This window comes from Bombina bombina, chromosome 3 (assembly GCF_027579735.1).
Source record: "Bombina bombina isolate aBomBom1 chromosome 3, aBomBom1.pri, whole genome shotgun sequence".
In the NCBI taxonomy this organism is placed as follows: Eukaryota; Metazoa; Chordata; class Amphibia; order Anura; family Bombinatoridae; genus Bombina; species Bombina bombina.
This window is the reverse complement of record NC_069501.1, coordinates 862,635,962-862,652,408: the sequence shown is the minus strand read 5'-3', so window position 1 is coordinate 862,652,408 and position 16,447 is coordinate 862,635,962. Positions and strand designations below refer to the sequence as shown.

Sequence of the window (16,447 nt, the reverse complement as noted above, 5' to 3'; positions counted from 1 at the left end):
CTTGAAGAACTTTTGTCCCAAAAATAGCCTCCAAAGAAGCAAAAGTATCAAATTTGTAAAATTTGGAAAAGTTATGAAGCGAAGACCAAGTCGCAGCCTTACAAATCTGTTCAACAGAAACATCATTTTTGAAAGCCCATGTGGACGCCACCACTCTAGTAGAGTGAGCTGTAATCCTTTCAGGAGGCTGCTGTCCAGCAGTCTTGTATGCCAAACGGATGATGCTTTTCAGCCAAAAAGAAAGAGAGAGGTAGCCATAGCTTTTTGACCTCTACGTTTTCCAGAATAGACAACAAACAAAGAAGACGTTTGACGGAAATCTTTGGTTGCTTGCAAGTAAAACTTCAAAGCACGAACCACGTCCAAGTTGTGCAACAGACGCTCCTTCTTAGAGGAAGGATTAGGACACAGAGAAGGAACAACAATTTCCTGATTGATATTCCTATTAGTAACAACCTTAGGAAGGAATCCAGGTTTGGTACGCAAAACCACCTTATCAGCATGGAAAACAAGATAAGGCGAGTCGCATTGCAATGCAGATAATTCAGAAACTCTTCGAACCAAAGAGATAGCAACTAAAAACAGAACTTTCCAAGATAGAAGCTTAATATCTACGGAATGCATAGGTTCAAACGGAACCCCTTGAAGAACTTTAAGAACTAAATTCAAACTCCATGGCGGAGCAACAGGTTTAAACACAGGCTTGATTCTAACTAAAGCCTGACAGAACGACTGGAACATCTGCCAGACGCTTGTGCAGTAGAATTGATAAGGCAGATATCTGTCCCTAAAAGGAACTAGCTGGTAGCCCCTTCTCCAATCCTTCTTGGAGAAAGGACAAAATCCTAGGATACTTGATCTTACTCCATAAGTAGCCTTTGGATTCGCACCAATAAAGATATTTACAAAGTGTTGGAGTTTGTTAGTGTCGCCCAAAGGGCTGACTGTTAAGTGAAGATATCGTTATAATTGCGAATCAATCTAAATGTTTAATGTTTTTCATGTACTGAGTGGGTAAATTTAGACTATTGAATATATTGAAATAAACTCAATAAATTCCTCAATTGAGGCTGAAGAAAATAGAACTCATATGAATTAGTACAAATATATTTAATAAAATTAATTAAAAATAAAATAAAAATAAAATTAATAAAATGTATTAATATTTGTACTAATTCATATGAGTTCTATTTTCTTCAGCCTCAATTGAGGAATTTATTGAGTTTATTTCAATATATTCAATAGTCTAAATTTACCCACTCAGTACATGAAAAACATTAAACATTTAGATTGATTCGCAATTATAACGATATCGTCACTTAACAGTCAGCCCTTTGGGCGCCACTAACAAACTCCAACACTTTGTAAACCACTCCAGTTTTAACTCGTGAGAAGTTAGAACAGTTAGTAGGCCAGCACTGTCTCTACTAAGTAATAGTGTACACCCACCTATCCACTAATAAAGATATTTACGCCATATCTTATGATAAATTTTCCTAGTGACAGGCTTTCGAGCCTGAATCAAGGTATCTATGACCAACTCAGAGAAACCCTGCTTGGATAAAATCAAGTGTTCAATCTCCAAACAGTCAGCCGCAGAGAAACTAGATTTGGATGCTGGAACGGACCTTGAAGAGTGGAAGAGAAGAGATGACATCTCCACCAGGTCTGCATACCATGTCCTGCGTGGCCACACAGGTGCTATCAAAATCACTGAAGCTCTCTCCTGTTTGATTCTGGCAATCAAACGAGGAAAGAGAGGAAATGGTGGAAACACATAAGCCAGGTTGAACGACCAGGGTACTGCTAGAGCATCTATCAGTACTGCCTGAGGATCCCTTGACTTGAAGTGAAGTATTGTGTACAGCGCCAATACAGGCTAAGGGATAAATATAAACACTAAAAAATGAGATGTATACCTGCTAAGGCTAAAAAGAATTTAATACAAATAAAATAGTATTGGTAACAAATGTTGGATAAAATTAATGAATAAAAACAATGGTAAGGTGGAATAATCTCTGAAAAACTCACAATGTGTAAATGACAATTGGATCCAAGGGTGTGAGAAAACTGAAATAATGATATTGTGAAATCCACGTGTAAGTGGGAATACACAAATAAGCAAAGTGTTTATGCAACATAAATGTGCAACATAAATGGGCATAAATGTGCAGAGTGTTTTTGCAGCATAGGTGAGCGGCCAAGAGTGATAATAAAATTATGAACGTATGAACACTGTGTGTAAATAAAAAGAATCAATTCACAAACTAATAATCAAAAATTCACAAAAAATAATAATGAATAGTCCTGATGACACTGCAGTGCAAAAAGGAAAAAAGAACCAAAAAATGAACAAAAATAAGTCACAGGTGAGTTGATACCAATGAGTGGCAAATGTGAAAAAAGGATGAGGTGACACAAAAAAAGAAAAATTATATGTGGAAAAAAATAGATCAAAAAATCCAGTGAAAAACAAAAAACCAAAATGATGTTCAACAAATGTTAATAAAGATAAAAAAAGAACAAAAGGGGTGTTGTAATCCAAATAACAGTAAATTAGAAATGGAATCACATGAAGGAACCTTGAATCCTGAGGGGGGGAGTTCCCAGGTGAATCCTAACAACGGTCAGCTCTTTGTCCAATGTCCTAGAAATGTCCCTGTAGAAAAAGGATTAACATAGCGTAACAAGTCCTCAAAGTGGTTAAAAACTTAGAATAGTGCTTACCAACAGGTCTACGCGTTTCGGACCCAAGATAAGGCCTTTATCAAGACTCTTTCTAGGACATTGGACAAAGAGCTGACCGTTGTTAGGATTCACCTGGGAACTCCCCCCCTCAGGATTCAAGGTTCCTTCATGTGATTCCATTTCTAATTTACTGTTATTTGGATTACAACACCCCTTTTGTTCTTTTTTGATCTTTATTAACATTTGTTGAACATCATTTTGGTTTTTTGTTTTTCACTGGATTTTTTGATCTATTTTTTTCCACATATAATTTTTCTTTTTTTGTGTCACCTCATCCTTTTTTCACATTTGCCACTCATTGGTATCAACTCACCTGTGACTTATTTTTGTTCATTTTTTGGTTCTTTTTTCCTTTTTGCACTGCAGTGTCATCAGGACTATTCATTATTATTTTTTGTGAATTTTTGATTATTAGTTTGTGAATTGATTCTTTTTATTTACACACAGTGTTCATACGTTCATAATTTTATTATCACACTTGGCCGCTCACCTATGATGCAAAAACACTCTGCACATTTATGCCCATTTATGTTGCACATTTATGTTGCATAAACACTTTGCTTATTTGTGTATTCGCACTTACACGTGGATTTCACAATATCATTATTTCAGTTTTCTCACACCCTTGGATCCAATTGTCATTTACACATTGTGAGTTTTTCAGAGATTATTCCACCTTACCATTGTTTTTATTCATTAATTTTATCCAACATTTGTTACCAATACTATTTTATTTGTATTAAATTCTTTTTAGCCTTAGCAGGTATACATCTCATTTTTTAGTGTTTATATTTATCCCTTAGCCTGTATTGGCGCTGTACACAATACTTCACTACTAGTTCTTTCCCTTGGGGGTTGGTTAGACCCTTCATTTGTATTCAGCTTAAGGGATTGTCTTAGCGCTTGGCTACCACACCATAGATCCCTTGACTTGAACCCGTAACAAGGAAGTTTGGCGTTCTGACGAGACGCCATCAGATCCAATTCTGGTGTGCCCCATTGCTGAATCAATTGTGCAAACACCTCCGGATGGAGTTCCCATTCCCCCAGATGAAAAGTCTGACGGCTTAGAAAATCTGCTTCCCAGTTCTCCACTCCTGGGATATAGATTGCTGATAGATGGCAAGAGTAAGTCTCTGCCCATCAAATTATTTTGGTAACCTCTATCATCGCTAGAGAACTCTTTGTTCCCCCCCTGATGATTGATATATGCTACAGTCGTGATATTGTCCAACTATAATCTTATGAATCTGGCCGAAGCCAGCTGAGGCCACGCCAGAAGCGCGTTGAATATCGCTCTCAGTTCTAGAATATTTATCGGGAGGAGAGCCTCCTCCTGAGTCCACAAACCCTGTGCTTTCAGGGAATTCCAGACTGCACCCCAGCCCAATAGGCTGGCATCCGTCGTCACTATGACCCATGCTGGCCTGCGAAAACACATTCCCTGGGACAGATGATCCTGTGACAACCACCAAAGAAGAGTCTCTGGTCTCTTGATCCAGATTTATCTGAGGAGATAAATCTGCATAATCCCCATTCCACTGTTTGAGCATGCATAGTTGCAGTGGTCTGAGATGCAAGCGAGCAAACGGAACTATGTCCATTGCCGCTACCATTAGTCCGATTACCTCCATACACTGAGCCACTGACGGCCGAGGAATGGAATGAAGAGCTCGGCAGATGGTTAAAATCTTTGATTTCCTGACCTCCGTCAGAAAAATTTTCATGTCCACCGAATCTATCAGAGTTCCCAGGAATGGAACTCTTGTTAGAGGGATAAGTGAACTCTTTTTTACGTTCACCTTCCACCCGTGAGATCTTAGAAAAGCCAACACGATGTCCGTGTGAGACTTGGCTAGTTGGTAAGTCGACGCCTGAATTAAGATAAGGCGCCACAGCTATGCCCTGCGGCCTTATAACCGCCAGAAGGGACCCTAGCACCTTTGTGAAAATTCTGGGAGCTGTGGCCAACCCGAAGGGAAGAGCCACAAACTGGTAATGCTTGTCCAGAAAGGCGAACCTGAGGAACTGGTGATGATCTTTGTGGATAGGGATGTTTAGATACGCATCCTTTAAGTCCACGGTGGTCATATATTGACCCTCCTGGATCATTGGTAAAAGTTCGAAATGGGACTCTGAGGAATTTGTTTAGGATCTTGAGATCTAAAATTGGTCTGAAGGTTCCCTCTTTTTGGGAACCACAAACAGATTGGAGTAGAACCCCTGCCCCTGTTCTGTTTTCGGAACTGGGCAGATCACTCCCATGGTATATAGGTCTTCTACACAGCGTAAGAATGCCTCTCTTTTTATCTGGTTTAGAGACAATTGAGAAAGATGGAATCTCCCCCTTGGAGGAGAATCTTTGAAAGATACCCCTAGGTTACGATTTCTAAAGCCCAGGAGTCCTGAACGTCTCTTGTCCAAGCCTGAGCAAAGAGAGAAAGTCTGCCCCCTACTAGATCCGGTCCCAGATCGGGGGCTACCCCTTCATGCTGTCTTTGTGGCAGCAGCGGGCTTCTTGGCCTGTTTACCCTTGTTCCAAGTCTGGTTAGGTCTCCAGACTGACTTGGATTGAGCAAAATTCCCCTCTTGCTTTGCAGCAGGGGAAGAGGTAGAGGGACCACCTTTGAAGTTTCGAAAGGAACGAAAATTATTTTGTTTGGTCCTCATCTCATTTGTCTTATCCCGAGGAAGGGCATGGCCTTTCCCTCCAGTGATGTCTGAAATGATCTCTTTCAGTTCAGGCCCGAATAGGGTCTTACCCTTGAAAAGATTAGATTTTGATGACACATCAGCAGACCAGGACTTAAGCCATAAAGCTCTACGCGCTAAAATGGCAAAACCTGAATTCTTTGCCGCTAATTTAGCCAGTTGAAAAGCGGCATCTGTAATGAAAGAATTAGCTAGCTTGAGAGCCCTAATTCTATCCAGAATATCATCTAATGGGGTCTCAACCTGAAGAGCCTCCTCCAGAGCCTCAAACCAAAAAGAAGCTGCAGTAGTTGCAGGAACAATGCACGCTATAGGTTGGAGAAGAAAACCCTGATGAACAAATATTTTCTTTAGGAGACCCTCTAATTTTTTATCCATAGGATCTTTGAAAGCTTAACTGTCCTCAATAGGTATAGTTGTACGCTTAGCCAGGGTAGAAATAGCTCCCTCCACTTTAGGGACCGTCTGCCACAAGTCCCGCATGGTGTCTGATATGGGAAACATTTTCTTAAAAGTAGGAGGGGGAGCGAACGGAATACCTGGTCTATCACACTCCTTAGTAACAATGTCCGAAATCCTCTTAGGGACCGGAAAAGCATCAGTGTAGGCAGGAACCTCTAGAAATCTGTCCATTTTAAACAATTTCTCTGGAACTACAATAGGGTCACAATCATCCAGAGTCGCTAAAACCTCCCTGAGCAATAAGCGTATATCTGAGTCTGTCTGAGGTAACATCTTTCCTGAATCAGAAAATCTCTCCCTAAGACAGCAAATCCCTCACCCCCAACTCAGAACAGTGTGAGGGTACATCAGATATGGTTAATAAAGCGTCAGAAGGCTCAGCATTTGTTCTCACACCAGACCTACTGCGCTTCCCCTGCAACCCAGGCAGCTTAGATAAAACCTCTGTGAGGGTAGTATTCATAACTGCGGCAATATCTTGCAGGGTGAAAGAATTAGACGCACTAGAAGTACTTGGCGTCGCTTGTGCGGGCGTTAATGGTTGTGACACTTGGGGAGAATTAGATGGCATAACCTGATTCCCTTCTGACTGAGAATCATCCTGCGACATACTTTTAGTAGCTAAAATATGTTCTTTGCAATTTATTGACCTTTCAGTGCATGAGGGACACATTCTAAGTGGGGGTTCCACAATGGCTTCTAAACATATTGAACAATGACTTTCTTCAATGTCAGACATGTTGAACAGGCTAGTAATGGCTACAAACAAGCATGAAAACACTTTATTTAGTGAAAAAAATAATCTTAAAAAACGGTACTGCGCCTTTAAGAGAAAAACAGCATACACGTTCTGCAAAACTGCTTTAAAATGCACCAAATTTTTCACATTTTTGCAAGCAGACTCAATATGTGTAGTTAAGTTTGCCCCACAAGGAAATTTAACATTTAACCCTTTAATGTGCAAACCGGATTGAAATTAGGCCTAAATCGGAAAAAAAAAAACCCAGTACCTTGCCATAGCCCTGCTGTGGCGCCTACCTGCCCTCATGGATAGTAAATATGGGGTTAAAGCTTCGATTTGGCCCAAAACATCCACAAGGGCCCTCAGGAGTTGGAGCTTGCTGAGTGAAAACAACTGCGCATCTGAGACGCGAAAATAGGCCCCGCCCATCTCACTCGATGTCTCTACAGCCTCAAAGAACCGCACCAGAGCGGTTTTAAACTAACCATATGGGTTCTGAGACCCAAAAAATAAGCCAAGTGTACCCTCAATAAAGTTGCCCAAAAAACGTTATTGCCCACAAAACGTTAACAGCACTCCCAGTTCATAAAACGTTTGCCCACAAACATTCAAAACTCAGTGTCAACCATTTTTTTAATTAGCCCCTTATGCAAGCTTAGTAATGCCTTTCTATAGCTCTTATGATTACTGCTTACCCTTACCCTCATGGGGATACTTTCAGCCTTTCTGAAATACACAGTCTCTCCAGAAAAAATGTCTGAACATACCTCACTGCTATATAGCATGAAAACTTTCCTCACACTGAAGTTTCTTGTACCCCTCAGTCTCTGTGGGAACAGCACTGGATCTTAGTTACAAATATTAAGATCTTCATCCTCCAGGCAGAAGTCTTCATCCATCTGCTGCCTGAGAGTAAATAGTACACACCGGTACCATTTAAAACAAAAAACTCTTGCTTGAAGAAATTAAAAACTAATATTTTATCACCTCTTTCACTTTACCCTTCCTAGTACTTAGAGTAGGCAAAGAGAATGATTGGGGGGTGGAGCTAAGGGAGGAGCTATATAGACAGCTCTGCTGTGGTGCTCTTTGCCACTTCCTGTTAGCAGGAGGACAATATCCCACAAGTAAAGGATAAATCCGTGGACTCGTCGTACCTTATAGAAGAAAGATAGTTTAGATGTGTGAATTACAGTGCATCGTATATATCTTGGATACAGTGACTCGATGCACTCTGAAAAGATTTATCATGTTACATCGGTCTTTACCCACAGCTGCTTGGGTAATGCTAGGATTACCCAATTTCTTATGTTACACGCAACAAATATATATATATATATATATATATATATATATACACACACATAACGGTCTTCCTTTTGAATTTACAACATATGTCTTGAGCAAATAGGTGAAGTGATTGTGATCATTTAGCAATCCTACATTTTTTTAAAATATATTTTTAAAGCCATTTTATTTTATTCTGACTAGGACTCAGCCATAAATACCATTATTTACACATCTTTAACCAAAACAGGCATCATGATAAAAACTACAAGTGTGAAAAAATATTTGTGGTATTTCAATTTATAATAAAAAGAAGCACTGTGCATCAAATTAGAGCCTGTACAGCAGTCACAAAGGAAAATAATATTACAATCAGATGAACTTGATCTTTCATACTTCCTTGCATTAGCTCTTATGCTTCATAAAACATCACATTACTATGGCAACTAAGAAGGCCAATTAAGTTAGACCAACATGTTCAAGAGAAAAAAAATAAGCACAACAATTTCAAATAAAATAAACAATTAATGAAATCAGTTCCTACTAAGTAAGTTTCTTGATTAAAGGGACAGCAATAGACGAAGTTATGAAAGAATTAACTGTAACCTTTTAAATAACATTTAGAAAGTCACGTGATAAAGCTCATTATTACAAGGTTCTTTTTTTTTTGTTTATTCCTAAATGGTTGGTTTCCAACAATCTGAGTACCAAACTCTCATCTCATTCCATTTTACACCATATTAACAGCTGAGAGCAGCATTTCAAAATAAAGCTACAGTTATAAAGAGACACTGCAGAGTTTCACTGCATCCCTAGTGTGTAAACAAGTGGCATAATATACGTAAAGTGATTGAAAATGAAATACCTTTAAAATATAATCAGATAAAACCATTATAGCTTGTGCAAGAAAAAAAATAAAATGTTGTTAATACAAAAATGAACACAATATTAAACTAATCTTTCGCTACTTTACTCTTTTAATCCATCTGGGTTACTTTAATGTCAGAAAAATGATGTAATGCTCAAGACTTTAGGAAGATTTCAGACATCAGATTTGCCAGTTTGGAGACAAAAACCATCAATAAACAGAATAAAAAGAAACAACGGGGGCAAAATTGTAATTCTTGTTGAATGTTTGCAAGGTGCTCATTATTCTACGTTTGCACAGTACACTGCGGCATTAAGCAATACAAAATCACAAGCACATACCATGTGTTTCACAGCTTTAGCAAGCAGTTGCCTCCCAGATGGCTTGTCAAAATCAGCAATAATCCAGATGGTGACTGCATAAATTACATCCTCATCTAAAAATAACAAATAAAGCAGTCTAAGTGATTCAACTTTAGCATAATTAACACTAGGTTTTATATAAAAATAGATAACCTTTTATGTAACAGACTAAAAATAAGGCCATAAAATAAAGCAACCAGCACATTTATGTAGACAAACCAATTGTGCACTGAGCACGTGAATTTTTATTTTGCAGATAATGAAAAGTGCAGTTTAAAAAAGTAAAAACTGCTTCTAATGAAGTGCACTTGTCAGGTTTCCACGCTGACGTTCTGCTCAACACTAAACCAGTATGATTTAAACATATTGGGATTTATAAGTTAATTCCTTAGTGGTGTGAAAGCCTTGTACACTATTACAGTCTTATATCTACATTTCTGCTTTATACTGTAAATCCTAAAAGGCATTGCTCTTTACCCCTCAAATTTTGCTTTTACGTTGTGTGCAATCCTTTGACACCTCCTGACCAAATAATATAAAAATAATGTAGCACAGCTTCTGCAGCGAACAAACTCTGTAGGATATTAAAAAGTGTTCCTAAAAAAAGACAAATTGTTTTTAAAACAGCAGAAAATGAAATTAAAAAACATAACAGCTTCTCAGGCAGCCCACGGCAGAACGCTATTTTTCAGCGAGGTGACGTTTCCACCTCTTAGCCAATAGCCATCCAGTCCAGCTGGCATTATGCCGGATAGCTAGAATGCTATTGGCTAAAATCCTGCCCGTGATAAAATAGCGGTCTGCCGTGGGCTGCCTGAGGAGCTCTAAACTTAATGACTGAAAGTCCCCTTTATTTGCTGCATTGATAAATCCTAGCGTTTCACAAATGCTAGGATTTACTATCACTTTAAGTATGGCCCACTACTTAGTGATTTTTATTGCAACAATAAAAACAAAATGTATGCTTACCTGATACATGTCTTTCTTTCTTTACGGACATGGAGAGTTCACGTCATTCCAATTACTATTATTATATTCACTCCTGGCCAGGAGGAGGCAAAGAGCACCCCAGCAGAGCTGTTAAGTGTCACTTCCCTTACCCATAACTCCAAGTCATTCGGCTGAAGGGAAATGGAAAAAGGTGTAGAGGTGCCTGAGGTTTAACAAAAAATACTGTCTTAATTAAGGGTGGGATCATGGACTCTCCATGTCTTGAAAGAACAAAATGTATCAGGTAAGTATACATTTTGTTTTCTTTCCTATGACTTGGAGAGTCCACAACATCATTCCAATTACTAGTGGAAACCAATACCCAAGCTAGAGGACACGGAACTAAAAGGGAGGGAGAACAAGACAGGCAGACCTAAACAGAAGGCACCACCGCCACCATCAGGCCTCAATTTTGTAGAATTTGGTAAAGGTTTGCAGATAGGACCATGTTGCTGGCTTGCAAATCTGTTCCACAGAAGCATCAGCTTTGAAGGCCCAAGAAGAGTAGACAGCCCTAGTGGAGTGAGCCGTAATTCTCTCAGGAGGCTGCTGTCCAGCAGATTATTAAGCAAAATGAATCATACTTCTCAACCAGAGGGAAAGAGAAGTAGAAGTGGCCTTCTGATCCATATGCTTTCCAGAGAAACAAACAAACAAACAGGGCAGAAAACTGACAAAATTCTTTAGTAGTCTGTAGGTATGCACAACATCCAAGCTATGCAAAAGACTTTCCTTATGAGAAGAAGGATTAGGACAAAAGAAGGAACAACAATTTCCTGATTAATGTTTCGATCCGACACCACCTTAGAGAACCCCAAATTAGTACGAAGGACCGCCTTATCCGCATGAAATATAAGGTAAGATGAATCAAACTGCAGAGCCAATAGTTTAGAAACTCTGCAAGCAGAGGAAATAGCAATAAGGAAAAAATCCTTTCAAGATAACAACTATATAATATCTACAGAATGCATTAGCTCAAACAGAGCCTGTTGCAATACTTTAAGCACAAGTTTCAAGCTCCAAGGAGGAGCAACAGGTTTAAACACAGGCCTGATTCTGCCCAGGGCCTGACAAAAAGAAAGAACATTTGGCACATCCGCCAGACGTTTGTGTAAGAGAATAGACAGCACAGAAATCTGACCCTTCAGAGAACTGACTGACAAGACCTACTCCAGACCATCCTGGAGAAAAGAAAAAATCCTAGGAATCCTGACCCTGCTCCAAGAGAAGTCATTCGATTTACACCAATATAGAATTTGCGCCATACCTCATGGTAAATTTTACGAGTAACTAGCTTTGCTAGCCAGAAGTATGGAATCAATGACAGACTCAGAAAACCCACGCATAGCCAAAACTAAACGATCAATCTCCAAGTAGTCAGCTTCAGAGAAACTAGACTTGGATGGAGGAAAGGACCCTGAGTTAGAAGGTCCTTCCTCAGAGGTAACCTCCAAGGTGAAGAGATGACATCTTCACCAGGTCCGCAAACCAGATCCTGCAAGGCAATGCAGGAGCTATTCTAATTACAGACGTTCTCTCCTGCTTGATATAAGCAATGACTCGTAGAAGGAGAGCAAAAGGAGGAAACAGGTATGCTAGACTAAAAGCCCAAGGAACTGCCAGAGCATCTATCAGGGTGGCCTAGAGCTTGAACCGTAACTATGGAAGCTTGGCGATCTGACGAGACGCCATCAGATCCAACTCTGGCATCCCCCACCTAAGGGTTATCATGGTGAACACCTCCGGATGGAGAGCCCACTCCCCGGGAAGAAAGGTCTGTCTGCTCAGAAAATCTGCCTCCCAGTTGTTCCGGAATGTGGATGGCAAACAGGAGACAATTGTGGGATTCTGCCCACCTCAGTATGCAAGAGACCTCTTTATAGCTAAAGAACATTGAGTTCTTCACTGGTGGATGAAGTACGCCACCAAGAAAAGTTGTCCGATTTTGAATCTGATAAACCAGATCAAACTTAGAGGCCAAGCCATCAGACCTTTGAGATAATACTTAACTCTAGAGAGATAAAAGAGAGGAATCTTGAAGGTCATACATTAGATAGAGCTTCAGCTTGTAAGGAAACAATGCATGACCCAAAACCTTTGTGGGACATGATGGAGACCCAAGTTCCTGAGCTCTTAAAGAGCCCCAAACTGCTCCCCAGCCTAAAAGGCTGGCAACCATGGACACAAATTTCCAAGATGGTCCCAGGAAAAAATTATCCCTGGAACAAAAAGTCCTGAGAGATCCACAAGGACAGATAGACTCTCATCTGATTGTCTGTAACTATCCTCTGATAGAGGACAGAATGCTCATTGATCCAGAATCTGAGCACACATTAATTAACGCTGTGCAAGAGAGTCTCTCTCTGTATCTGGTCTTCAGAAAGCCTAGACAGGAGAAATCTGTCGGAGACAGACAAGAATAAAATCCCACATAATTCCCTGGAAGACTACTTCCACTTCCCAAGGATCCGGGCCATAGTGACCTCAAGCTACCAAAAAATGAAATGCCTGTCTGAGGTCTCGGCTTGCTCCGTCACAGAAGAAAAGGAGCATGAGTCCCTAGAAGTTGCTAAAGGAACGGAAAAAAAATGTCAGGTGACTTCTAAGACGAATCCCGTATCCCCTAAGGAAGAAATTCCCTTTTCACCTGAAAAGGGTCAGCCAGACCAGGACCCAAAAATGAAAAGACCAATAGTCAACATAGGTAAACAAATTAAAACCTATCAACTTCGAAATCAAAACAACCCTCAATAAGAAGATTATATATTGAATTTCAATGATAAAAACTAAAAATACCAGAACAAGAATGAGACATGAAACCACACGTCACAGAAGAGACCAGTATCATTATAGTATTGTATGTTTAAAAAGAAAACATAGAAAAAATATTTTCAAGAATCTGATACATGTTGAAATAAGTCCGCACACATGAAAATATGTATGATAAGGACATAATAAAATTTCTCAATATAATGGAAAATTTACATGGAGCCCCTGTCCCGACAGGGAGACATTGAGGATACTTAGATATCTGAGCATTTCATATGTCAACAGAATGATAAGCCCTAACATGACTCAGAAAGAAATACATAACGCAAAAAAAGAAATGTGATTCATGTACAGGAACTGCCACCAGATGGCAGCAAGTACCAAGAAAAAATAAAACAGAATAATATTTCCTCATATCTCCTTGTAATACCTTGTAAACACAAAGGAAGATAAAAAGAAGAGTAGACAAACTGAAAGTCCTCTACATGTCACAAACATTAAACCCAAAGGGAGATTTCCTCTAGAGACTTAATTAAAATAATTAGTCAAATACAAATAGCAAGATCGCTGGTCTAAGTGATACGAGACACATCTCACTGCACTCTTCCTGTACACTGTTAATTCATGAGCTGGAATTGAGAACCGCAGAGTCATGTCGCTAAAGCGGGTTTGAAAATAATTCAGATGCACAACTAGCTGCCATACCTCGCTTAACCAAGCGATAGTATACATACATAAATACTGAAGCAACGAGTATACCAATATCTGTCCACACTCTATTGAACAGCACAGTTATCGCTACAGCGTAGTTGGCGCCAAAAAGTAAATTTCAGATGTGCAACTAATTGCCGTCCTTAAAATCAGAAATAAACATAGAGATGCACTCAACTAGGCTTAGAACTAAAGCTGGAAATAATTCCTTGCTTAGTCCCTCCTTACTCCTAGGGATCAAACTCTTTCTGCACACTATGCCTTTCACAAAGGTAAAATCTCCTGTAGCATATCAGTCTGACCCTGCCAAATGACAGTCCAGCATCGAAATACCAGGCAAATCTCCTTTGAACAAGGGAAAACAAATAAACCCCAGACGTATGTTTCAGCCTTTATAGGCCTCATCAGTGAGGTGCAGTTGCATCCCTCTAAGGCAAGTGTGCAAGAAGGCCACGCCTGGTTACCCCTTTTACTCTTAGGGTGACCTAAGAGAATTTGCATAATTACAGAAATAAACATAGATATGCACTCAACTAGGCTTATAACTAAAGCTGGAAATACTTCCTTGCTTAGCCCCTCCTTACTCCCAGGGTACAAACTCTTTCTGCACACTATGCCTTTCACAAAGGTAAAATCTCCTGTAGCATATCAGTCTGACCCTGCCAAATGACAGTCCAGCACCGAAATACTAGGCAAATCTCCTTTGAAGAAGGGAAAACAAACAAACCCCAGATGTACGTTTCGGCCTTTATGGGCCTCGTCAGTGAGGTGCAGTTGCATCCCTCTAAGTCCTTAAAATCAACAGCATTGATGTAAATTTTTTTACAAGTCCGTTCAAATACCCATATAATAAATCTAAAGACCATCGGCTACTCAGTTACACGCCGATAAAACATAATTTATGTAAGAACTTACCTGATAAATTCATTTCTTTCATATTAGCAAGAGTCCATGAGCTAGTGACGTATGGGATATACATTCCTACCAGGAGGGGCAAAGTTTCCCAAACCTTAAAATGCCTATAAATACACCCCTCACCACACCCACAATTCAGTTTAACGAATAGCCAAGAAGTGGGGTGATAAGAAAAAAGTGTGAAAGCATATAAAATAAGGAATTGGAATAATTGTGCTTTATACAAAAAAATCATAACCACCACAAAAAAGGGCGGGCCTCATGGACTCTTGCTAATATGAAAGAAATGAATTTATCAGGTAAGTTCTTACATAAATTATGTTTTCTTTCATGTAATTAGCAAGAGTCCATGAGCTAGTGACGTATGGGATAATGACTACCCAAGATGTGGATCTTTCCACGCAAGAGTCACTAGAGAGGGAGGGATAAAATAAAGACAGCCAATTCCTGCTGAAAATAATCCACACCCAGAATAAAGTTTAATGAAAAACATAAGCAGAAGATTCAAACTGAAACCACTGCCTGAAGTACTTTTCTACCAAAAACTGCTTCAGAAGAAGAAAACACATCAAAATGGTAGAATTTAGTAAAAGTATGCAAAGAGGACCAAGTTGCTGCTTTGCAAATCTGATCAACCGAAGCTTCATTCCTAAACGCCCAGGAAGTAGAAACTGACCTAGTAGAATGAGCTGTAATCCTTCGAGGCGGAATTTTACCCGACTCGACATAGGCATGATGAAATAAAGATTTCAACCAAGATGCCAAAGAAATGGCAGAAGTTTCCTGGCCTTTTCTAGAACCGGAAAAGATGACAAATAGACTAGAAGTCTTTCGGAAAGACTTACTAGCTTCAACATTATATTACAAAGCTCTAACAGCATCCAAAGAAAGCAATGATTTCTCCTTAGAATTCATAGGATTAGGACATAATGAAGGAACCACAATTTCTCTACTAATGTTGTTAGAATTCACAACCTTAGGTAAAAAAATTCAAAAGAAGTTCGCAGCACCGCCTTATCCTGATGCAAAATCAGAAAAGGATACTCACAAGAAAGAGCAGATAATTCAGAGACTCTTCTGGCAGAAGAGATGGCCAAAAGAAACAAAACTTTCCAAGAAAGTAATATAACGACCAAAGAATGCATGGGTTCAAAAGGAGGAGCTTGAAGAGCCCCCAGAACCAAATTCAAACTCCAAGGAGGAGAAATTGACTTAATGACAGGTTTTAAACGAACCAAAGCTTGTACAAAACAATGAATATCAGGAAGATTAGCAATCCTTCTGTGAAAAAGAACAGAAAGAGCAGAGATTTGTCTTCCAAGGAACTTGCGGACAAACCTTTAACTAAACCATCCTGAAGAAACTGTAAAATTCTCGGTATTCAAAAAGAATGCCAAAAAAAAATGATGAGAAAGACACTAAGAAATATAAGTCTTCCAGACTCTATAATATATCTCTCTAGATACAGATTTACGAGCCTGTCACATAGTATCAATCACAGAGTCAGAGAAACCTCTTTGACCAAGAATCAAGCGTTCAAACTCCATACCTTAAAATTTAAGGATTTGAGATCCTGATGGAAAAAAGGACCTTGCGACAGAAAGTCTGGTCTTAACGGAAGAGTCCACAGCTGGCAAGAGGCCATCCGGACAAGATCCGCATACCAAAACCTGTGAGGCCATGCTGGAGCTACCAGCAGGACAAACGAGCATCCCTTTAGAATCTTGGAGAATACTCTTGGAAGAAGAACTAGAGCTGGAAAGATATAGGCAGGATGATACTTGTAAGGAAGTGATAATGCATCCACTGCCTCCGCCCGAGGATCCCGGGATCTGGACAGATACCAGGGAAGTTTCTTGTTTAGATGAGAAGCCATCAGAT

At 39.6% G+C, this 16,447-nt stretch overlaps 1 protein-coding gene across 1 annotated transcript in view; it reads right to left on the bottom strand.

Annotated features, from left to right (window-relative positions):
• The window catches only part of UGGT2 (UDP-glucose glycoprotein glucosyltransferase 2), a 991,813-nt gene that overhangs the window by 389,050 nt on the left and 586,316 nt on the right, over positions 1 to 16,447 (bottom strand). The window contains exon 20 of the mRNA XM_053707835.1: positions 9,161 to 9,255. Coding sequence (XP_053563810.1) covers positions 9,161 to 9,255 — 95 coding nt within the window. The remainder of the gene's footprint in view (positions 1 to 9,160; positions 9,256 to 16,447) is intronic.